Raw genomic sequence first — 24,535 nt, 5'->3', positions numbered from 1 at the left:
GCACTTGTGTTGTTTAGCCAATTATTTTCTGCATATTAGATCCTTGAGGTCCCTGTAACCAGAGACGTGTCCTTTTCCACTTACTGTGTAAAAGGGTGTCCCTCTTTATAATTTCAGAAATTTGGGAGGTATGGTTTTAGTATATTTTCTCAAATATTGGTAATTGCATTTTCAGTGCTGGATTGTAAAGAGTGATTGTTTAGGCCGCGGTAGTGGGGTGGGGCCAGGTTGGTAGCCTGGCTTTTGGGTAATGTCGTCCACTTTGTGGGTGGACAGTGGTTGGTAAATGTTATTTATTGTTATGGTTTATTTGGTTGGTATAAGATATTGCTGCTTGAGTCTTAGTGACTAAGCATGTTGGTCTGTTAATGGTTAATAGCCGTTCTGTTTGGTATTAAAAGTTAAAGTTCATTTTATAATTAAAATTGTTGTAAACCCAATAAAGGGGACACGGCCCAAACTTTTCCACAATCCTTGTTGTGTGTTTATTTTATATTTTAGGTATGTTCTTATGGTATGATGGGTGATAATGGGGTGTACAATCCCATGTCACCCCATTCACTAAGCCCTGGAGAGAATTCTCTTGTAAAGTAAATGGTCCATTTGCCTTCAGTAAATCAACCCCTTTTGTTAAAGATTCATCTAGAATACAACATAATTAATTAAAAAAAAAAAATACAGAGAGTATTAAAGCAGCTTTGTAAAACCAGAAATATTTGACAAAGATTCTGATTGGCTGCTCTCCTACCCTTCTGCTAAATTTTTTTTGAATTCAGCTCTAGCCTGTTATTTTCAGTAACACTGGAGCTTATGAATGTGGAAAAATGTCAGAAAAATGCTGGAACACCTGAATAAATGTGATAAATTTAATCTAAAAACACACACACGTGTTTTGCTGACAATGTTAATAGCAAGAAACTGTATTGCATTTTAAATCCATACTACAAATACTAGTTGGTAAATATAGTGTAATATATATATAAATATATATACTTATATTATATAAATGTATATACTCACACACAGACATACAGTAAATTTGCAAGAGTGAAAAGGTTCTTTAGATGAGACAAATCCCAACAATGTCTACCCAGAAATTTGAATCATATGTGTATATCTTTTTAAGAGACTCTGATGCTTTTCCCATTATTATACAGGATTTATTTTAGCGCTAACAGATTGCACAGCACTTTATACAATAAAGGTAGACAGTACAGTTACAATCCAATTCAATATAAGAGGGCTCAGATGCCCTTGCTCATGACAGCTTACAATCTAAAAGGTTTTCTTGAAAATGCAGATATTCACCTGCACTAAGATGCCAATGGGAAATGCCAGTTCTTCCCGGTCTAGAGGATCATGTAATCCCCTCACCCTCAGGCTTAGGCCTGAGCAGCCAATTTCTAGGTCTGAATTCTGTCATTTTGGGGAATCAGTCATTAACCTTGTGTAAACTCTGACACCATCCAACATGGAGTTTACACAGGTTTGGGCTAGTCTCGATGGAGGAACAGAGTGGTGGGGGAATGCTGGCAAGATAAGTATCAATGAGGGGGAATGTACCTTCATGAGAACCTGTCACTTTGCCCATTTAGAGTCTTTTTATGGGAAATGCCACAGAAGACTTTTTTTTAAACAAAGCTGTAAATACCGCAGTCTGACAGGGTTGTAGGAAAGTAAGATCTATAAGGAATGTGCATGTCAGAGACGATTTTAAAGAAATACTAATTTGATAGAAGCCTAAATTATGATGCAGCCATTGAGTTTGTCCTACTCCTGTGTTCTTTGTCACATTTCCCATTATCTTCAATCAAGTACACCAAGTAAGATTGATTAAAGCAAGGTGCATTTCTCCTTCTTTGCCCCCTTTACCCTGACCTAACCTAAACCACCCTTCCTCTCCACAGATATATACACTACTTATGCCTCGTACACAGGCAACGATTGTTGGCCGACCGATCGGCCGTCTTTTGTCCAGTGTTGTTGTGTTGGTTGAAATGTGCTCTAGACTGCACACAAATTTTTTCGGCCAACAACAACCAACTTTAGAAGTGATGTCATGTGCTGGTTTACTTTCCGTGTGTTTTTTTTTCTCTGAGCATGCCCAGTCTTGCTCATCTGATTTTTGTCTGCCGAAATCTGTACTGACTGACGAACAATCAGCCGTTCTGTTGACGGCCAACAAAAATTTTATAGCCTGCACACCAGATTTTGTTCGGCCGAAAAGTCGCAGTTGGTTGTCGGAAGCATCATACTAACAAGCCTACAATCGGCCAATCGGACGTTGGCCGAAAATTCACGGCCAACAATCGTTGCGTGTGTACGAGGCATTACCCCAATCTGACAGCTGCAGCCTCTGATGTTTATTTACATCAGTGTTGGTCAAATTCCTGCATTGCTCTAGTCTGAATAAGTCCTAATACAGAGAGTAGTAAGGCTGGATTCACATTTATGGGTTGTAGAAACATACTTTACTGCAATGCACAGCACGGACACAAACTTTGTATTGCAGCACCATTCTGTTTGATTGGAACCCCAATGCAACATGTCATCTCAACACAGTGCACAGATTAGAACCATATGTGTGTTGTCATGCATTTGAAAACATTTTAGGGCCCATTCATATTTATACCTTACTTTGTGCCATGCATTACAGTGCCATTTATTTTGAATGGCACTGTTAAACAGTATGAAATTCCCAGACAAATTATTGTCCCCTTTTGCTCGCCTCACCACTATCATACTCAAATCATATCTATAATCTGATAACCCTCACAGAGGTCATAAGCTTTACTTTCTTCCAAAACACCCATAAAGCCCTGTCAGTGGAAAACTTAAGATCAAAAATGTAACTTCCTGCATGTTCAGGGGGTTGCAAGAACAGAACATGTCATTCTTGCCTGGGCCCGATTGTTAGTGGGGGGGGTGAAGCGGCCGGGAAAATAAAAATCAGAAATGGTCCCCGCAAAAAAAAAAATGTAAAAAATGACTTATTATTGAAGAGAGGCATGGATCTACAATCTAATTTCAGAGTGAAGTTCCCCTTTAAAACCTGAAGTACTGTGTACTAAAACTCAGTTCTATCTGGCTAAATTTTCTGTTCACGATGAAACAAGTTCTTGCCCAACCATGGTTGTCTTCCATTCCTACAACGTACAAGTCAAAGGAAAACTTAACTGGTTCCTAATCAATGAAAAGATGGCTGCAATGCTCAGGATTCCCTTCACACGTTTGAATAAATCAGGGCCCCAAAGGATAGCCCACTATTTTTCTTCTAACCTTGATCACACATTCTTGACCCTCTGACATTACCCTTCTTATCACGTGTCACAGCCAGAATTCACCACCTGTTCCATAGGCATGCGCAGGGGGTGTGTCTGGGCACAACCTAATCACCTTGTGCAGCGCCGATTCCCTCTGCTGCCTGGTACCGATCACTCCTGTGTCTATTCATAGCTGAAGCATAAAAAACGGTGTTTGTGAAGGAATAGGAAGCTGCTAAGCACAGAGCATTTCCTATTCATTCACTGTCCAATGCAGGTGAGGCAGCAGAGGAAGGGACTGGGGAATCTCTGTCCCCAGTCCCTTTCTCAAAAGTGAGACATCAGGGGTCTGTTTAGACTCTTGATATTTCACCAAAGACCCCCACCAGGGCTCCTAAAAAAAACTGTAAAAAAAAAAATACTGACACCATCCACTACCTACTGATACCTTATATTGCTTTACTGACATCGTCAGTAGGGCTCCGAAAAAAAAATAGTAAAAAAAAAAAAAACAACAATAATAATATTATAAAAATTGTTTAAAAAATTGTAAAAATAATAATAAAAAACTACGAACACCATCCACTGCCCTACTTATACCTTCAACTGTTCTGCTGTCATTGTCCATGTTTTAATACAGGGCACACCTATGCCCTGCTCCCTCTTTCCCCCCACCGACTATTTTCCCTTTTTCTAGGGACCTTGTTGGATACGTTTTTTTTCCAAATGTCTCACATTATAGCACTATAGCCTTCTATGGGAGGGTCTCCCTTTGTCTCTGGCCTCTAGCCAGAGCCCTATAGAAATCTATGGGGCTGTAGTGTGCAGGTGTAGCCAGGACAGTGAAGAGTTGTGGTTCTGGATGTAAACAAACACCGGAGGCCTCAACCATCAGATTGAGGTAAGTATGCATCTCTAGTGGGGGAGGTGGGTTAGGTTAGGTCAGGGAAAAGGAGCATGTTGTTTTCAAATGCACTTTAAGACCTCATGCACACTGGACATTTTATATAACAGATAATGGACCAGCGCTATTAAACCCACAGTGTGAGGGGAGAATTATAAAAATGAATGTAAACAATAGATATAAAAGCAGATATAGAGAATCAAAAAATATTGATAAAAAACACAACAATGATAAATGTTTCAGGGGTATATAGATACAACGTCCATGGAGTAGAGTCTATGTAGAGATGGATGGTTGGGTGGCTGCTGGCTCTATCAGAGTTAAGAGGGGACTCTGTGCATGGTGGACAAATAAAAAAGAGAGAACAGAGCAGCGCCACCTGAGTGTAGTATTAAAACAATCCTTTATTGGCATAAAAGGTAATGCACTCACATGAGTGATAGGAAAGCAGGCTTTACAGCAAGTCATCCGATCCGCTGCAGGGGAGGCAGGAGAGGTGTAGACAGCCCTGGGTCCTGGCTGTGTCAGTGGCTTCTGGCACCTTCTGGTGTCCTGTCGGCGTCACAGCTTCTCCCTCATCACATCCAGCGGAAGCGGGGTGGTGCTAGCGTTCGGGGCATGCGTGCCCCTTTATCAGGCATTGTCAGTTCAACCTTGAGACAATGCCTGACGAAGGGGCACGCATGCCCTGAACGCTATCACCACCCCGCTTCCGCCGGATGTGATGAGGGAGAAGCTGTGACGCCGACAGGACACCAGAAAGTGCCAGAAGCCACTGACACAGCCAGGACCCAGGGCTGTCTACACCTCTCCTGCCTCCCCTGCAGCGGATCGGATGACTTGCTGTAAAGCCTGCTTTCCTATCACTCATGTGAGTGCATTACCTTTTATGCCAATAAAGGATTGTTTTAATACTACACTCAGGTGGCGCTGCTCTGTTCTCTCTTTTTTATTTGTCTACACTTGACGTTTTACAGCTGTTGTTTTTGGCGTCAGATGTTTTTTTTTCTGCAACCATAAACTCCCCAGCATATCATCCTATGTGTCCATGCCCACATAGGCGGTTATCAGCAGTTTTTGGCAGGGGCGTTTTCTGGCTGAAACCCCCCCCCCAGAACTAGTGGGTTTTAAGAGGTGTTTTTCAGTTGTAAAAATGCTCCAACTCTGATAAAAGCTTAAAAACGCGGGTATTCTGCATTTATCTACACTTTTGAGGGAGTATAGTTTTGCTAAAAAAAAAGCTAAAAAACACTACAGCTGAAAAAAGCTAAAAAATGCTGAAAAGCACTACTGCAAAAAAGCTGAAAAAACTCCTTCTACAGCTACAGCTTTCTACTGACGTATTGATATCGTCCAGTGTGCATGAGGCCTTAAACTGGCCCTGTTGTCTAAATGTATAAGGGAATTTGGCTGTAAGCTTCTATGGGGGCAGGAACTGATGTAAATAGTTCTGTCTACACTACAAGTACGGCATACTATGACAGCTCTTTATAAAAGCTGGAAATAAAATATACATAAAAAAAAAAAAAGGAAAAATTGAAAAATATATATTTTTCTCTCTATGCACTGCACCTCTACTGTTGACATATTGATGATTCATCTTCTGTGTAAACTGTTCAGATGATTGCCAAGAGTAAAGAATTAATAAAAAAAAAAAAAAAAAATTGAAATAATAACTTATGCTTGTACCAGGTCAGACTCACTGGGCAAGGAAACCAAGATCAGGATGACAGCCCAGAACATCTTTCAACCTCCTAAAATCAAAGTCGTAAGAGCAGCCAAAATAAAATAATGAAAAATCCACACAAGGGATATAACTTGGGCAGTAAGATGTGTCCCTTGTGCGGATGCCTCTTTTAGTTGAAATCCTGCTCTGCTTATGCCCCCCCCCTCCCCCACTGCCACAATCTTCTGGTGCAGCAGGTGGACTGTGGCAGCCCTTAGTTTTATTAACCCCCACTGGACCAGAAGATTACATCAGTGGAAGTTAAGAGCTGCACGATTGCTCGTTAAAAAAATCACAATCTCGATTCAACCCTCCTCACGATCCTAATCCGGCATTTCCATGATTCCTGTAACAGTGCAGAGCTGTTCTCTTCTCACAGCTGTCAAAGAAAAAAAAAACAGCTGGCAAAGTTTATCACAACATTTCTCAGCACTGAGAGATAAACAGAAACATTGTATCATTTTGTTCTTTTAGATCAAAGGGATGAATTTCGATCTGTAAATGAGGTCAATGTGTTCTGCCCCCCTCCAAAAATTAAAAGTCAGCAGCTACACATACTTTTGATATTAGGACACTTACCTATCCTGGAATCCAGCGATGTCTGCACCCCAGCTGATGTTTTCATCAGCTGTTAAGTGATGCTGCCACCATTGCCAGTAAGTGAACCCGGCAGTGAGACCTTGCAGCTTCACAGCCAGTTCCCTACTGTACATGTGGGAAGTGCACTATGCTCTCTTACTGGCCCAGCAGCAGGGGAAGGAGGCTGAACTCCGTGGCGAGGTCCGATGGAAGTAGGGACAGGATACCTGTCAAAAACAGGTACCTGCTCCCCCCCCCCCAAAGGTGCCAAATGCAGCACCGGAGGGGGGCAGGAGATAAAGGTAAGTTCCACTTTTGGGTGGAACCCCGAATTAAAGACTAGGCCCTTTTCCGACACTTATTGCTTACAAGTTAACCACTTTACCACCGGAGGATTTTGCTGTCTTCCGTCCAGGCCACTTTTTGCGATTCGGCACTGTGCGACTTCAACTGACAATTGCGCGGTCGTGCGACGCCGTACCCAAACGAAATTTACGTCCTTTTTTCCCCCACAAACAGAGCTTTCTTTTGGTGGTATTTGATCACCTGTGCGATTTTTACTTTTTGCGCTATAAACAAAAAAAGAGCGTTTATTTTGAAAAAATAACAATATTTTTAACATTTTTTTATATGAAATTCCCCCCAAAAAAGATGTAAAAACCAATTTTTTTAAAAATTTTTGGCCAATTTGTTTTATGCTACATATGTTTGGTAAAAAAAATCGCAATAAGCATATTTTGATTGGTTTGCGCAAAAGTTATTGCGTTTACTAACAAAGGGAAAGATTTCTGTCATTTTTGGTGTTTTTTTTTTAACGCGTAATGGCGTCGATCTGCGATTTTTTTTGCGGGACTGCGACATTGCGGCGGACAGATCGGACCCTTGACTGACATTTTTGACACTTTTGGGGGTACCAGTGACATTACTGCAGTAATCAGTGCTATATATATGCACTGTTACTGTAAAAATGACACTGGCAGGGAAGGGGTTAATTTTATTGGAGAGGGAGGGGTTAATGTATGCCTGGTGCTTACTGACGTGTAGGGGGGGAGGTGACTGAGTGAGTCATGGACAGATTGGATGTCCAGCTATGCTGAACAGTCCGATCTGTCACTCCCTGTCACTATGGAGATCCGCCCGCTGTGTTTACACACAGCGGGCGGATCTCCAGACTCGATCCCCGACGATCGGGTAAGAGCAGCGGCGATCGCCGCTGCTCCTCCCCTGGCCCGACTCCCGCTGTGAATGAAAACAGCGGGAGCGAGCCTCCGGCGGCGCGCAAGCGCCGCCCAGAAGGGGGAGTCTCCAACGACGTTAATACTACGTCGCTGGACGATAACGAATCACTCTGCCGCAGTAGTATTACTGTGAGCGGTTCTAAAGTGGTTAAAATCAATATTTGCTGGAAAATTACGTAGAACCCCCAAACTTTATATTTTATTTTCTTAGCAGAGACCCTAGAGAATATAATAACAGTTGTTGCAATAATTTATGCCATGCAGTATTTCCACAGCGGTCTTTCAAATGCAATTTTTTTGGGAAAAAATACACTTCAATTAATAAAAAAAAAAAAAAGTGAAGTTAGCCCAGTTTTTTTGTATATTGTGAAAGATGATGTTACACCGAGAATCGTGATCTTCATTTTAGGCATAAAAATTGTGATTTTCCTTTTATACAGAATTGTGCAGCATTAGTGGGAGTGGAGGGCATGGACAGAGGAGGATTTCAACTAGCATCAGCATGAGGGACACATCTTACTGACCGAAAGTTATGCCCCTTGGGCTGATGTTTCTGCTTTTTATTTTGACTTTAAAGTCACACTAAACAATATTGTTATTCTCCAAAAAATAATCCATACACATCCACTACTTAGGACAGGTTCATACTTTTGCAACCTACTTTTTGCATGTAGGGCAGCTTATTCATTTCAATGGGTTGTCCTACCCACAGAGACGCGTTTTGCTTGTGGTTCAGGTCGCATATGATTTTTTAAGTGTTCCCAACCCGCTGGCGGACACAGGGGAGATCACGTGACTGGACCCTCACTGGTTTACATTAAGCCTCAAATACATATTCTAGTAGTATTTTTGAACTCCGTAAAATGTTTGGGCTGGGTTTTTATACAGATTTGCAGATTTCAAACATGCATTTGGGACTTGTCAGTCTGTTTCACAAAGGATAGCAGATTCCAAGATAAATAAACAATAAAATGAATTGATAACATAATATGCTGGCCACAAATGTAGTGGTCTGAGTTTATTAAAGGAGAAGTATGGCCAAAGCTATTTGGCTATACTTCTTCTATGAATCACTGGAGTGCAGTTCATTCTCCACTCCTGTGACCCAGTTTTAGCCGACAGCGGGTGAGTCCCATTGGTGATCATTTTTTAACTTCCTGTTCCAAAGACTCGGAGAAGGGGAATTCCTTTTAAGACAGTTGTCACCAGAACAGGTGCTCCTATTGGATTATTTATCCTTACCTCTTGTTCTGGTGACAAGTCTAAAATTTTAGATTCTATTTTCTGCATTAGTGCCAGTGGCACTCGGGACAAAAAGATAAAACAACATCAAGTGTTCACGGCTATCATTGAAAGATATTGTAAAAAAAAATAAATAAATTGTAAGTAGTCACAGTTTACTGCTTGCAGAGGGCGGCTGTACTGTGCGTATCTTTGTGAATATGCCCAGGAGGTTAGAGGAGGGATTAGAACCCATCAGGATTTTTTGCTATCTGTGCCCAATATGGAGATTTATTCTCTCCATATGTCCTGTTTACTATGATCATCAAAAGTGAAAGTGAAAGAAAATCACAAACTTTGGGGTATTCACCAGAACAGTGATAGAGGGGAAATCTTCCAATGGAGACACAAGTTCTGGTGACAACCAGGGATTTCCATCACTTTAGGGAGATTTCCTCTCACTTCATATTTTGGCTATGGGACAGGAAGTGAAGGAAAATCTCCCAAATGGGAAACAAATTGACAGGGGTAACAGCCCTCCCATACCTAATCCCAGGGCCGGACTGGGTATGAAAACCAGCCCTGGAAAAAATTACATACCAGCCCCATAGCATTGCGTCGTCATACCAGCACAACGTTGATTTCTTGTTCATAAAAGGTAAAATCATGCATTTTAATGCACATTTAATTAGTGCATTATTTATAGATAAGACAGATATAAACTCACACAAAGGACTTAGACCCCGTTCACACTGGGGCGACCTGGTCGCCTGACAAGTCGCCGTGGGTCGTCTGCCATAGAGTAGCACAGGACCCGTTCTAATAGGAGCGACACAAGTCGCTCCGACTTAGAAAAAGGTTCCTGAGCTTCTTTGGGGCGACCCGGAGCGACCTGCATTGACTTCAATAATATGAAGTCCGTGCAGGTCTCTCCGAGGTGTGCACCGCAACTTCACAGGTCGCCCCGGCAAGTCGGGTCGCGCCTATGTGAACTGGCTCTTATATATAAAGAGCAAAAAAAAAAAGTTGTATTAGGGGGAGGGGGTGGATCAGCAGTATATTAGGGGGAGGGGGGACAGCAATGTATTAGGGGCCTTAATATGCTGATTCTCCCCCCCCCCCAATGCAATACAAGAGGATGAGGTTCCCCCCTCCCCTAATACAATGCTGATCCCTCCCTCCCCCTAATACAATGCTGATCCCTCCCTCCCCCTAATAAAATGCTGATACCCCCCATCCCCCTAATACACTGCTGACCCCCCCCCCTGGCCTCCTCCCCCTAATACAATGCTGATCCCCCCCTCCTAATACAATGCGGACCACCTCCCCCTAATAAAATGCTGACCCCCCCGGCCCCCTCCCCCTAATACAATGCTGACCCCCTCCCCCTAATAAAATGCTGACTCCCCCGGCCCCCTCCCCCTAATACAATGCAGTTCCCCCCTCCCCCTAATACAATGCTGATCCCCCTCTCCCCCTAATACAATGCTGATCCCCCCCCCCGGCCCCCTCTCCCTAATACAGACAAAAAGGCTAGAGTACAGATAAAGGGGGGGGGGGATCAACTGGAATTTGTTATGTCCATAATTAAATATGTAAAAAAGAAAAAGGCCAATGGCCTGAATGTCCCTCATAGACTAAACTGACAAATGCCATGCATAAAAATAAATGGTATTTTATTCAAAAATATTAAAAAGTATTCAAAGAGTACTTAATACAGATTATGTCACTAAAAGAGAGACAATAAACATGTATATAGTTTGTTAAAACGTATTGTACATATTAGATAGTGGTAATGGAATATACACATCGCCTGACATGTTTTGGACATCAGCTCGTTCCTGTATTGAACACCTTGACTGCTTTTGCTCCCTATGTGTGAACTGAGTGATATTTGGGCACAGGTGATACACCAGCCCTGGGTCCCTGTGACTCGCACTAAACAGTTGGCTTGAGAATTGCACTATGCACTTTCCTACAGCATCCTTCCACCAGTGGCACCTGTCATTTTTATGATAAGCAAAACCCTATCATCAGCTATATTTAGTGTTGGCATTGGAGAAAAGCTAAGCACACCAATCTCTCACGGATACACTTATATATATATATATATATATATATATATATATATATATATATATATATATATATATATATATATATATATATATATATATGTGAACTGGGATATAGCCTATGAAGAAGGACGCCACCCTCTTTATGTCCGACATGTCAGGCGATATTTATATACCATTACCACTATCTAATATGTACAATATGTTTTAACAAACTATACACATGTTTATTGTCTCTCTTTTAGTGACATAATCTGTATTATGTACTCTTTGTATACTTTTTAATATTTTTACGCATGGCATGTATCAGTTTAGTCCATGAGGGGGCCAGGGGGGGTGGCGGATCAGCATTATATTAGGGGCTCTAATATGCTGATTCCCCCCCCCCCCTCCCCGGGCATTGAGTCTTACCTGGCTTTTACATGTGGCATGGCAGGCAGCTCATGTTCTGCTCTGCTCACACTGTGACCTGTCCTGCTGCGATGATGCTGCTGGCCGCTGGCGTCTGTGTGGGAGGGATCGGCGCGGACCGTCATGCAGAGAAATGAAGGAGATGATCCGCAGCCGCCTCCCCCGTCGGATGTAACGTCATGCCGCTCACAGCGGCTGGCGTAGGAGAAGCTATCCATCGCTGGAGTCGGAGCGCAGCGGGGGGCGTATCAAGCGGCCGGACGGCCCCATCTTAAAGCGGCCGGACGGCCCCATCTTAAAGCGGCCGGACGGCCCCATCTTAAAGTGGCCCACCGGGAAATTTCCCGGTATCCCGCTAGGCCAGTCCGGCCCTACCTAATCCAAGAAAAATGTTTTGCCTTTAGTTCAACCTTAAAGCAGAGTTCCAGTCTGGGGGGGGGGGGGGGGTGGGTGAAAAGTCAGCAGCTACAAATACTGTAGCTACTAACTTTTAATATAAGGACACTTACCTGAACAAATTGACAGGTTTAACAGCCCTCCCATACCTAATCCAAGATAAATTTAAGCTTTATTTATTTCTGATTGCTAGCAACCGAAACTGTTGGAGTTATAACTATGCTTTGTAATGCTAGAACTATGCACTAAATTAAATATTATTTCTCCTAGGCCTGAAAAGGTTCTTCAATGGAAACACTAAGATCAGACAAGTATTGTGGTGCAAGAAACATAAGAAACACTGCAGGATTGGTAATAGATCACTATTATTTCTACTCTAAGACCCCGTTCACACTGGGGCGATCCGACTTCCCGGGGCGACCTCCGAGGTCGCGGTGCGAGCAGCGCGCCGCGACCTCGGAGCGGCCGGCATGGACTTCATAACATTGAAGTCTATGCAGGTCGCTCCGGGTCGCCCCAAAGAAGCTCCGGACCCTTTTTCTTGTGTCACTCCTATTAGAAAGGGTCCGCAGCTTCTCTATGGAAGGCGACCTACGGCGACCTGTGAGGCGACCAGGTCGCCTCACAGGTCGCCACCGGTGTGAACGGGGACTAATAGGCCCTATTTACACTTCAGCTAAGTACAAGTGTTTTTGTGCATTTTGTCATGAGCTTCAGAAAGGGTTGCCACCTGTCCAAGATTCCCTCTGGACAGTCTGGGTTTTGAATCATGTGTCCGGGTTTCAGTCTGTCTGAAACCCGGACACATTATAAAGACAGGAATGTGGTTAGGAACAGGGCTTGACAGGAGGGTGAGGGGACACTATGCACCCCACATTACTATTCTCTTTGAAGCACCCAAAACGTGTCCCAGGTCTGTTGCAATCCTATATTGTATACTAAAAAGAAGAAAAAAATTTGCTGAACCTGCTAAAGTGTTCAGGTTTGACCTGAAAAAAAAGTGGCAACCCTAGCTTCAGACATAAGCAATTTTTTATTTTGTGGATGGAAATCTAGTTATTAGTCAGGAAAACACTCCCACTGAAGTCTATTGGGGACAAAATGTGCGCCTTAAAAGAAGCTCATGTTCTTTTTCGAGCAATGTTCAATACAAGTGACACTACACTCAGGTGTAGATGGGCACCATGGAATATAATGGAAATCCTAGTGTTCAGCACTAAATTACTTCTGATGAAATGTGCCAAGTGGCTACCCTGCTGCATAGTAATCACAGGGGTTTGCTTGTTTGGCATGGGCGCCATTCACAGAATGCCTTGCAATTTTTGCTGCAGGCTGGACCAATGTACTGTAAAGGCGATACGAAAATCGGAAGGGAAATTTCGTCCGACGAACGATCTGCCGATTTTCGGTTTGTTAGTATAGTGCTTTCGACAGCCGATTACGGATTTTCGGATGCCAAAAACTGGATGTGCAGGCTATAAAATCTTTATCGTAGGTCAACACAACGTCCGATTTTCGTTTAATAAGTATAGTTTTCGTCTGAAAAAAATCTTAAGAGCAAGACTAGGCATGCTCAGAGACGAAAGAACACATACAAAATAATCCAACACATGACATCACTTCTGAAGTTAAATTCTGTCGTACGGGAAAATTTGTATGAAAATAACCTCTTCACTTTCGACATGAGACTAGCATGCCACAAAAAACGGACGACAGATCGTTCGATAATCTGATAGTGTGTACGGGACTTAAGACTGTCCATAGATGGATTGAAATGTGGCTAGTTCAGCTGGGAATGGCTGAATTTTGATCCATGTATAGTCATTCCGCTTGACAGAAGTCTATCAATTCAATTCAACAATCAATTTCTGTGAAACTGGAATGTTGGAAAACATTTGTCAATCAGCAACTGCAGCTGCTGATCTGTGTAGTCTAACAGTGGAGGAGTCCAGCTATTAGAATAAAATGGCATAATAAGAAGGATTCCTTCATCCACCTCGCTTCTGTAAATGGGGAATCCATGTGTTTTTTTTTTTAAAAGAAGAAATCCATTGCCAGCATTACTATGCAATAAAATCCATACTTGAAGTTTAGACTTAATGATTACTGTAGCTTAGTTACGTGACAGTCATCATCTCTAATAACTTACATCAATATTAAAAAAAAACAAAAACAAACGAAAAATCTATTTTCTTCCTAAGGTAGATATTACAATGGGTGTTTATCCCTAGATCAAATATACAATTATTATTATTATCATATCTAATATCTATTTATAGATAAATATAAGATGATTTCCTAAAGTAATCAAATTAAGAATCACATACAATCAGCAAACGCCATGACCCCCTCTATTCTTCTGTGCATTGAATATGACTTTACTCCTAATATGGAAGATTTTATTGAAAAGAGAAACCAAAGTGACTTTTGGAACAGAAAGAAAATTGGGATCTTTGTCTTTGTAACGTAGTTTGGAAGTTGTAGGAAGATTTCCTTTGTGCTACATTCTTTTTCTTATTTTTCTGCTAGAAAGAACTTTCCTCTTTGGTAGGCCTTAAAAAAGTGTAGGCCACAGGCACTGTGCTTGCTGCTACCTAATAGAAACTTGGATTCCAACAGTGTTGTAACATAGTAAAGGATCTCCTTATTCAGCAACATACAATGTAACAAATACAGAACAGACAAAGCACACTTCTGTAGCAAATGCCATAACAATATTATTATTATTTGAAGAGACACTAAACTCTGGTGTAAATCTATTCATGTATATATTCTGAGTACAAAAAAAGTAATTTTTATTGCTCTTAACCTCCTCCAAATTCCTTTTTTTTTTGTTGTTGTTGCTGTGATCTGACTTCCTGTTAGGCTCCTTTTATCCAATCAAGCATCTTGGGATTCGACTTGTGCCCCCAAGTCGCAGGACATGTGAAATTCAATGTATTTCTATAAGAGGCATTGCTACAGTGTTAATTTTGTCGACTAAAACCGACTAAAACTTTTTCATAGACTAAATTAACACAATTTTAGTCGACTAAAATACGACTAAAACTAAAACAATTCAGAAGACTAAAATACGACTAAAACTAACATGGCATTTTAGTCTTAAGACTAAAATACGACTAAAACTAAAATGGCATTTTAGTCAAAAGACTAACTAAAACTAAATCGAAATTTGCTGCCAAAATTAACACTGGTGCATGCTAAAAGCTTAATACCATAAATAATAACATATTAGATTTTTCACTCCAGGACCAGCAGTAATTAAATTATGAGTTTGGAAATTGTAGAGAAATGCTTAAATAATGCATTACAAATTACAATTGAACTACACCCATTCGATTATAGATGACTAAAATGAGTTTTAGTCGACTAAAATGTAGGACATTTTAGTCGACTAAAATGTAGGACGTTTTAGTCGACTAAAATGTGCTGGAGTTTTAGTCGACTAAATACGACTAAAACTAAAACACTTGCAGAAGACTAAAATGGGACTAAAACTAAAATGCCATTTTAGTCCTAAGACTAAGACTAAAACAAAATTAAAATTTGCTGCCAAAATTAACACTGCATTGCTACTGACAGTACAGAAATGGCAGCGACTTCAGAAAAGGTTCCTGGTCTGATTTTTGATGTGACTTTGGTCCGGAGAATGTAAAGTCAGATCAAAGTTGTACCAAAAGTCACACTCCAAAGTCGCACTGGAAATTTCGTATGACTTTGGAGACGTACTAATGTAAAAATAAGCCTTACAGGGTGGCTACTTTAATTCTCCACGGTCCCACTGTAAGTAGGAATATAGCCACATTCTCTTGCTCGCTCCTGAGATGATTTGGGGACTATGGGGTTTGTAATGTGCAAAAAGCAATGCACCTGACTGCAACGAACGTGTACTGTTCGTTTCAAACAAGCAGAAAAAAAAACGGATTACAGGGCCAATACATAGTGTATGTGTACAGGTTATTTTTGGAGAATAAGGATATCATGTAGCCTCATTTTAACGATTTCAGACGTATATTTTAAATCCTGTGTATTTTAGCGGGGAGCCCCCAAGTGCTGCATACAGCTGCCCATAGAGGTCAATGGTTATACGCACATGTATGCAAGTACTTGCTTAAACATGCATATGCATATAAGCGTACACAGACAATCTGTGTCCAGAGTTGTACGCCGTTGCGCATGTGCTTATTTTTGAGCAAGTACTTGCATATACAAACATATAGCTGTGTAAAGCCTCTGACTTTTAGACAGCTGTTTGCTGGTGGGGAAATAAGCCAGGATTTACGTTATACAGCCAGATATGGCCGTGTGTTTGAGCCCTTACCTCATTCACTATCCTGAACCTTCACTTTGCACAGTGTACATTCTCTGCTCCTTTTGAGGCCAATCAGCCCCAGTGATGATAAAGGATTTGTGCACACAGGACGCTTTTAGGGGCATTTTGTGTTTTTTTCTCTTTCTAAACACCCCTTAACCACCTCCCACCCGGCCACTGTACATATACGGCCGGGTGGAAGTCTCGTCCTTCTGATCGGACGTTCCCGAATGTCCTGCAGAAGGAGCGAGATCGCTCCACCGCGGGCACGCGCAGCGGCGCGATCTCGATGTGCCTGTGTCCCTCGGACACAGAGGAACAAGTTTTGGCAGGAGGGCCTTCTGATTGGCCCTCCTGATCACATGACGGCTGTGTCCAATCACACATAGGCATTTACAGGCGTTTAGAGGCAGAGCAAACAAACAAACAAAAAAAAAAAAAACAGGCCCAGGGTGTTCAAGAGAGGAATGCTCCAGTGTAAGAAAAAAAAAAAATGCTTGATTTGCCGAAATCCATGTAGACGCATCTAAACGCTATTTAGCGCTAGGTGAGTCAGGTGCTTGGGCATTTATTTATTCCAATGGCCAGAATGCATAATTATTCTGGCCAATGGAATGAATAAATGCCCAAATGCTTGACGTGTTTGCAAAACATGGCTTTAGCCTGGGTTCACACTTGTGCGGTGTGATTTTGATAGGAGTCGCACAGCATTCCGATTCAAATCACATGCGATTCTTTGCAGTGTGATTTGAGCCCATTCATTTTGTATGTTTCAATTTATGCCGCACAGCACCAGAGTCAGTGCGACCCAATTCTTGCAATTGCACTGCGTTTTGCTGCCTGTTTTGGGGTGTCATTAAGGGCTCTTTCACACGGGCGTTCCGTATGTCCGTTTTTCATCCCATCCGTTTGCGGATGAAAAACGGACATAATGTATCTCTATGTAAATACGGATGTCATCGGATGATCATCCTCTGACATCCGTTTTTTGTCAGTTCAGTTCAGTTCAGTTTTTTTGAACGGAGGAGAACCCTATTTTTTCTTCCTTTCAAAAAACGGAACGGAAGCAAAAACGGATGTCAGTGGTGTCATCCGCAGACATCCGTATTTACATAGACATGCATTATGTCAGTTTTTCATCCGCAAACGGATGGGATGAAAAACGGACATACGGACCGGATGACACAAGTGTCATCCGTGTCCGTTACAAAAAAAAAAAAAAGGACCTGATCGGGCAAAAAAAAAGGAACGCCCGTGTGAAAGAGCCCTTAGGCTAAGTTCACACTTGCATTAAAGCAGGCGTTAAAAACGCCCCTCAAACGCCTATGCAAATTATACAATGGTCAGCACACAGTGCTGTTCACATTATCAAAATACAAAGCCTCAAGTCGAGTCAGGAGGAGTTTGAAGCCTTTCAACGCCTCCCATTCAAGTCTATGGTAATGTTTCACAAATGCTCTGGGAAGTGTTTTCAGCACAGTTGCGGGGCATTCAAATTTGTTTATCTCCTGTAATATCACTTTGCATTGTGTAGCAGTTTTAACTCGCCTTACGCTCATTAAGAGCCGGTTCACATTGCCGCGACTTGTCAGGCGACTTGTCAGCCTGACAAGTCGCGCTCCCTCGTGGTCCATTGACTGCTAAAGGACCCGTTCTAATAGGAGCGACACAAGTCGCTCCGACTTAGAAAAAAGGTCCTGTACTACTTCGGGGCGACCTGGAGCGACTTGCATTGACTTCCATTATGTGAAGTCCCTGCAAGTCGCTCCGAAGTCGTGGTGCATTGTAATGCACAAGTCGCCCCCGAAGTAGTACAGAGTCGTGTCGCCCCTGTGTGAACCGACTCTAAACGCTTCAAAACTATGCATAGGGTGTTTGGGAAGTGTTTTTAACTCGTCATTAGCGCTTGTAAAATGCCATTCCAACACCCATACTAAAGCTCATTGATACCAGTCTAATGCCCATATTAAAGCTCATTAACGCGAGTCTAACGCCCATACTAACGCTATAGGAGCATTTGTTAGGCGTTAGAAATTTAGTCAAGTGTGAACAAGCCCTTGACACCAGTGGCAGATCACATGAATAGAGTGTGATTTTAGCGTGGTGTGGGAAACGCTCAGGATTCGCAGCATTTACCGCACCGCATATATATGTTAACTGGGGCTAAAGCCTCGTACACACGCATCGATTATTGTCCGTGAATTTTCAGCCAACGTCCGATCGGCCAATTTTCGGCTTGTTAGTATGATGCTTTCGACAACCGACTCCGACTTTTCGGCCAAAAAAAATCTGGTGTGCAGGCTATAAAATTTTTGTTGGCTTTCAACAGAATGGCCGATTTTCCATCAGTCAGTACAGATTTTGGCAGACAAAAATCTGATGAGCAAGACTGGGCATGCTCAGAGAAGAAAAAACACACGGAAAGTAAACCAGAACATGACATCACTTCTGAAGTTGGTTTTTGTTGGCCGATAAAATTCGTGTGCAGTCTAGAGCACATTTCAACCAACACAACAACACTGGACAAAAGACGGCCGATCGGTCGGCCGATAATCGTTGCGTGTGTTGCGTGTTAATGCCTCGTACACACGTACCAATCGTCGGCCGACCGATCGGCCGTCTTTTGTCCAGGGCTGTCGTGTCCGCTGAAAAGTGCAAAAGACTGCACACAAATTTTGTCGGCCAACAACAGCCGACTGCAGAAGTGATGTCATGTGATGGTTAACTTTCCGTGAGTTTTTTCTTTTCTGAGCATGCCCAGTCTTGCAAATCTGCTGATTGTCGGCCGAAATCTGTACTGACTGAGGAACAATCGGGCATTCTGGTGTTGGCCAACAAAAATTTTAATGCCTGCATGACAGATTCTGTTCGGCCGAAAATGCGCTGTCGGCTGTCGGAAGCATCATACTAACAAGCCTACAATCGGCCGATCGGTCGTTGGCCGAATATTTACGGCCGGCAATCGGTAGGTGTGTACGAGGCATAAGAGCCGGTTCACATTTGTGCGGCTGCGGCGTTCGCATGTAATGTCGGAGCGCACTGCTCCTTCATTACATGCGATCGGCTGTGCGGTGCGAGTATAGCCATACACTTTGTATGGCTAAATTCGCACCGCACCCGCAGCAAACACGCACAGGACCCTTTTTGTCAGCCGCATCAGGATCGGATCGCAAAGCGGTTCACACTTGTGCGATCCGATCCTGTGCGAACTGCAAGATTGCACTGCGATATGCGAACAAACTGGAGGTGTCGTTAAGATTATATTGATACCCCCAGCGTATCGCATATGGCAGTGTGAACTGCCGGGGGTGCGTTTGCGATGCGGGAACAGGCTGCGGATTCGCAGCCTTCCCGCATCGCATAAGTGTGAACCGGGGCTAAGGCTCATCTTTTTCTTCCCCGGGAGCCCAGGCCTTCCAGGATAGGAAATAAAGTCCTGTGTGCATGGGCCAAATGATTAGGTCAAACTTTTTGCTCCAATTACAATAACAAAAACAAATAATAATAAACAATGTAACAAATGAGGACGTTCCCTGTGTTTCTTTCACTATCATAAACACAACACATAACACTTGGAAAGAAAAACACATGATTGAGTTTAGTGACCCCCAAGACCACCCATGCGCAGGTAGTGAATGAGCCCCAGAGTTTGGCTCCCTATAGGACCCAGCTACATACCAGACCACAGCAGGAGCTTATCATGAACTTCTTCCTGGGTGAAGGAGTCCTCAGCCAGGGTAATGGAGGTGAAGCCATAGGGCAGAGCAGATCCCAGGCAGATGTTGTATTTGAGGGATTCACAAGTGGTGCTCTTCTTGCACCTATCCATGTACAGGGATTCATTGAAGTGAATCTCTCCAGAGGCAGACATGAAGAAGCTGATCACCACCATCCAGGAGATCCTCAGCCCCATGTAGGAGGACATGTTTAGGGGGGGAGGGGGGCAGGGAGACACAAAGCAGGAATGGCCCCAAACTGCACACAGCTTTGTCTCAATGGGATGGGGACAATCTTCCTCCCTCCATCACAGTCCCTCCAAGGACTCAGCATCCAGAGGAAAGTCCTGCTATGTTCCCCGAGCTCCAGGCATGCAATGGCAGACAACAGGGGACTTTTCTCTCCCAGAAAACTTGCAGGAGAGGAGTGGAAGAATGTAATGTGATCCAGGCTCTGGGATGGCAGCAGACTCCCCTCCTCCTCCTTCCTTCCTCTCCCAGCCCCAATCTGGCTTCGCACTTTAATTCACACTTTGGAAAGTGTCCCCTTTCACTCCTTAGATACTCCAGGCTCCCCGGGGTCACCTCTCCCAGGACAGATGATGGTGAAGCTGCGATTCCTCTGGTTGCTGATCCTTCAGTTGTCTTGTTGTGGGCGCCCTATGCAGAGAATGGGGATAGCAGGGGCTCTGAGCGCTCCCCCTACACAAAGAAGGGCCATGTTCTCCCAGGTCCTGGAGTCCTACAAGTAGACCTCCTCTCTCTAGATCCTCAGGGACCTGATGAGCTGGGATCCCTATACTCTGTTTTCTTCTTAAAGGAGACGATGGAATGTGTCTGCTGCTAGAAGCAGACCAAAAAAAAAAAAGTTTCCCATTTGCCCTCCCCAAAATGTGAGACAAGGAGAAGGGTGGTGATTGGCAGGACAATGTGCTGATCACAGCATCATCACTGCAGTTCTCCTAGCTGGGGGAGTCATGCTGGGACATCTACTCAGCTTGGCTGGGGAAGAGTTTGGTCATCTGGAGTGTAAACTATTCATAGGTTTTTATATACTACAAAGCCTTCCCCAGGTCTAAGAAAAGTGGAGAAGCTGCCATTGGTGACCCCCCCCCCCCCCTCCTGAAAACTGGCTAGTCCTGACCCGGAATAAACATGCATTTAGGCTTCACATCTTTGTATGAGCAGTTGATGCATTTTTGCAGCGCATTTTGTTTTTTTTTAAATGCGCATTTTTGATTTTTTTTTTTTATACGCTTCACATTTTTTGGAAAGTTTTGATGTTGTTAGTAGGAAGGGACAGTTCACACCACTTGCAGTCCAGTGCGTTTTTTTTTTTTCTGCATAAAAAACACATAGAAAGTAGGTTACATGGTTTCCAATGGCATGGCTCACACCAGTGCTTGCAGTTGCAGTTTGTTCCAGTTCCAGAAAAAAAAGTAGAACATGCTGCATTTTTCCTGCACGGGACTGTACTGGAAAGCAGTAAAACACATCAAGAAACGCACTGGAACACACCTAAACACACGAAATGCACCAAAAACGCACTGGAACACACGTCCTTATTTAAGGTTAACTGCCGGGTCACACTTGTGCGATGCGGGAAGGCTGCGAATTCGCAGCCTGTTCCCGCATCGCAAACGCACATCTGGCAGTTCACACTGCCATATGCGATACGCTGGGGGTGTCAATGAAATGTTAACGACACCCCCAGATTGATCGCATATCGCAGTGCGATCTGACAGTTCGCACAGGATCGGATCGCACAAGTGTGAACCACTGTGCAAACCGATCCTGATGCGGCTGAAAAAAATGCCTCATGTGCGATTTTTGTGCGGGTGCAGTGAGAATTTAGCCATACAAAGTGTATGGCTGAATTCGCACTGCACATCCGATCACATGTAATGAAGGAGCAGTGCGCTCCAATATTACATGCGATTGCCGCACACGCGGAAGTGTGAACCGGCACTAAGAAAAAAGAGGGAGGGAAAATGCACTGGACTGCATCAAAAACACATCACAAACGCACTGGAACGCATCATAAATGCATCAAAAACATGCCTGCAAAAAAGCATCTGGAACGTATCCGGACTGCGTTTCTATGGTGTGAACTGGACCAAAGTGTCTGTTGTCATGCAGCAACATGCACCAAAAATGCATGTAAGGCTAGGTTCACTTCTATGGGATAGTTCACACCACAAAAACTTTCTCCAGATGCGTTTCTGCATGCACGTTTTTTAATGCGTTCCAGTGCGTTTTTGATGAATTTTGGGTGCATTCCAGATGCTTTTTTTTTCCCTTTTTGTTTTTCTCTGTACTGGGGTCCAGGGCAATTTTGATGTGTTTTTGATACATGTAGGTGCGTTCTGGTGCGTTTTTGATGCGCTTTACCGAGTTCCAGCATAGTTCTATGTAGGAAAAATGCAGCATGTTCTACTTTTTTTTCTGAAAATGGAACGGACTGGTACTGCAAGCACTGGTGTGAAATATGCCATTGAAGACTACGTAATCTACTTTCTATGCATTTTGAATGAAGTTAAAAAATAAAAAAGCCCTGGAACTTAGTTTGAATGCATTTTTTGAGGAGTTTTTGTATGCAAATTTATTGAGGTCTATTGACCTAAAATGTGCTGCATGAAAAAAAGTCCCTGCACTTTTCCAAAAAGTGTATTGCAGGAAACTGCAAGATGTGAATGGGACCCATAGGAAATAAGGTTAGATGGATTGTAGTGTATTTCTGTGCATCTGCACACACACTAAAAAAACGCATAGATGTGAATTTAGTCTTAGGGCCCATTTACACTAATGCAGAAAACCCATGTTCTATGCTTTTTTCTGCACCACATTCGAATCCCACTGCCTTGCGATTTGCAGCGAGTGTCAGTGCAAAGTTAACAACACCCCAAATGAAGGTCGCAAACACAGTGCGTTTGCCTGCACTTGATTAAATGGTACAATGTACCATGCAATCTGGTTGCAGTGCGTTTACAAAAGTAGTGCATGGGCTGAAATTGCACTGCAGAAAACTGCACGTGAATTGCACAGCAACACGATTCACATGCAGTTCCTAGTGGGAATGGGCCTTTAGGGCTCTTTCACACTTGCAGGAGAGTGCAGTGCCCTCTAAAGAGCAATCCACATTCAGATCGCTTGTCAGGTGGCATTTGGCAGGCAGTGAGGAGGTGTTTGTTATATCACATTCTTACCGCATGATTTAACCCTATAATGTCGCACTACTGCGCTGCAGTTGTGTGCATTACACGCAGTTGCGGCGTGGCTCCATTGAACTCCGCACCCCAAGGTAAATATGCCATGGCCAGGGCATATGAACAGCCCCATCTAGCTGGTATTTTACAGTTTGGGTGAACAGCTGGGAGGTGGCAGCAGTAACACTAAACCTTTAGATCAGCATAAAACGTTAAAATACTTGAACCAAGGGGAAATAAAAAGGCAGGATATCTGGAAATGGGCCACTAAAAAGATAGGTATTTAATATTTTCTTTAATACCCCTTTCACACCAGCGGACTGAACGAACCACCCATTGTCCTTTATGGGGCTGCTGATGTCAGTTGACATGTGTCAGCTGACATCTGCAGGGCATCCAGTCCGACAAAATCTTCTGAAAATAGACGTATGGTAATACCTTTACCATCTGTCCAGTGGATCTGATTGGATGACAATTGGATGGAAACAGCATGCAGTCTGTTTCCATCCGACCGCTCCCATAGACAGAAGAGTGTGCTGTGTCCGCTCTACATAGCAGAGGGAGCAGACATGGACCTGTCATCCGCCTGCTCAGAGGGGATCAGCGGAGAGAGATATCCCCCGCTAAGTAGTCGGATTCCACTTGGACGGATTTGCCGCATGTGAAAGGGGCCTTAGGCTACAATCACACAGGTGTTTAGCTAAGCTGCATATCCCAGTTGAAGGAGTCATTGCACTGCACAGGCTTGGCAGGCGATGCTATCCACAACACAGCTGTCAATGCCAGCTGCAGGATCAGTAGGTTCTTCCTGCTGAGATTCCCAGTGTGGCTAAATGCCAGTGTAAATGTAGATTAAGCTAGCCATATATGGATGGAAATTTGGCCGCTGCAGCAGGGACCAGCTAAATTACAATCCATGTACAGGCAGGGTGGTTGTACAGAAGTCAAATTGCTTATTAACTTCTGTAAATATAAATAAATATGTGTAACACTGCCCCCTTGAGGGTTGCTGGTTTTACACACTTTTGAATTCCCCTGGGTTACCCGTAGCAACTGCTTGCAGAAATCTTAGCACTTTACTTTCATGGCTCAGTCAATAAACAGTCTATGGGTTGTTGTTTTTGTGGTTTTATTTTATTGAACTATTCACAATGCTGAGGCAATCTGATTAAGAATGCGGCAAGGCCGGTACTTCATCTTGCCTCTAGATGAATCTGAGGTAAATGTTCCTTTAGGTATTTCTCTTCAGGGCACACACCTAGCACCCTCTTTCCTTTCCTCCAGCTGACACCCGTCCACTGACTACACTACTCCGGAGTGGTTCCCTTCCTGGGCAGGCCCGTAGGCAGGATCCTTTGTACTCACGATACTGCTTTCCAGGTTCTCACAATGCCTCAACTCCTCCAGTCAGCTTCTCCTGGACCTCTGGGTTCAGCTCCACAGCTCTGGCTCACCAGGCCAACTGCCCGTGACCACGCACCAGCTACT

General features: G+C 43.3%; 1 protein-coding gene across 1 annotated transcript in view; it reads right to left on the bottom strand.

Annotated features, from left to right (window-relative positions):
* Positions 1-20,051, bottom strand: part of SMO (smoothened, frizzled class receptor) — a 69,852-nt gene extending 49,801 nt beyond the window's left edge. Inside the window, exon 1 of the mRNA XM_082255297.1 lies at positions 19,804-20,051. Coding sequence (XP_082111423.1) covers positions 19,804-20,050 — 247 coding nt within the window. The 5' untranslated portion in view covers position 20,051. The remainder of the gene's footprint in view (positions 1-19,803) is intronic.
* Positions 20,052-24,535: the final 4,484 nt, after the last annotated feature.

The sequence above is a fragment of the Pelophylax lessonae genome, assembly GCF_965119305.1.
Source record: "Pelophylax lessonae genome assembly, chromosome: 4".
Taxonomy (NCBI): Eukaryota; Metazoa; Chordata; class Amphibia; order Anura; family Ranidae; genus Pelophylax; species Pelophylax lessonae.
The sequence above is the reverse complement of the archived record's forward strand: the minus strand, read 5'-3'. Positions and strand labels throughout refer to the sequence as shown.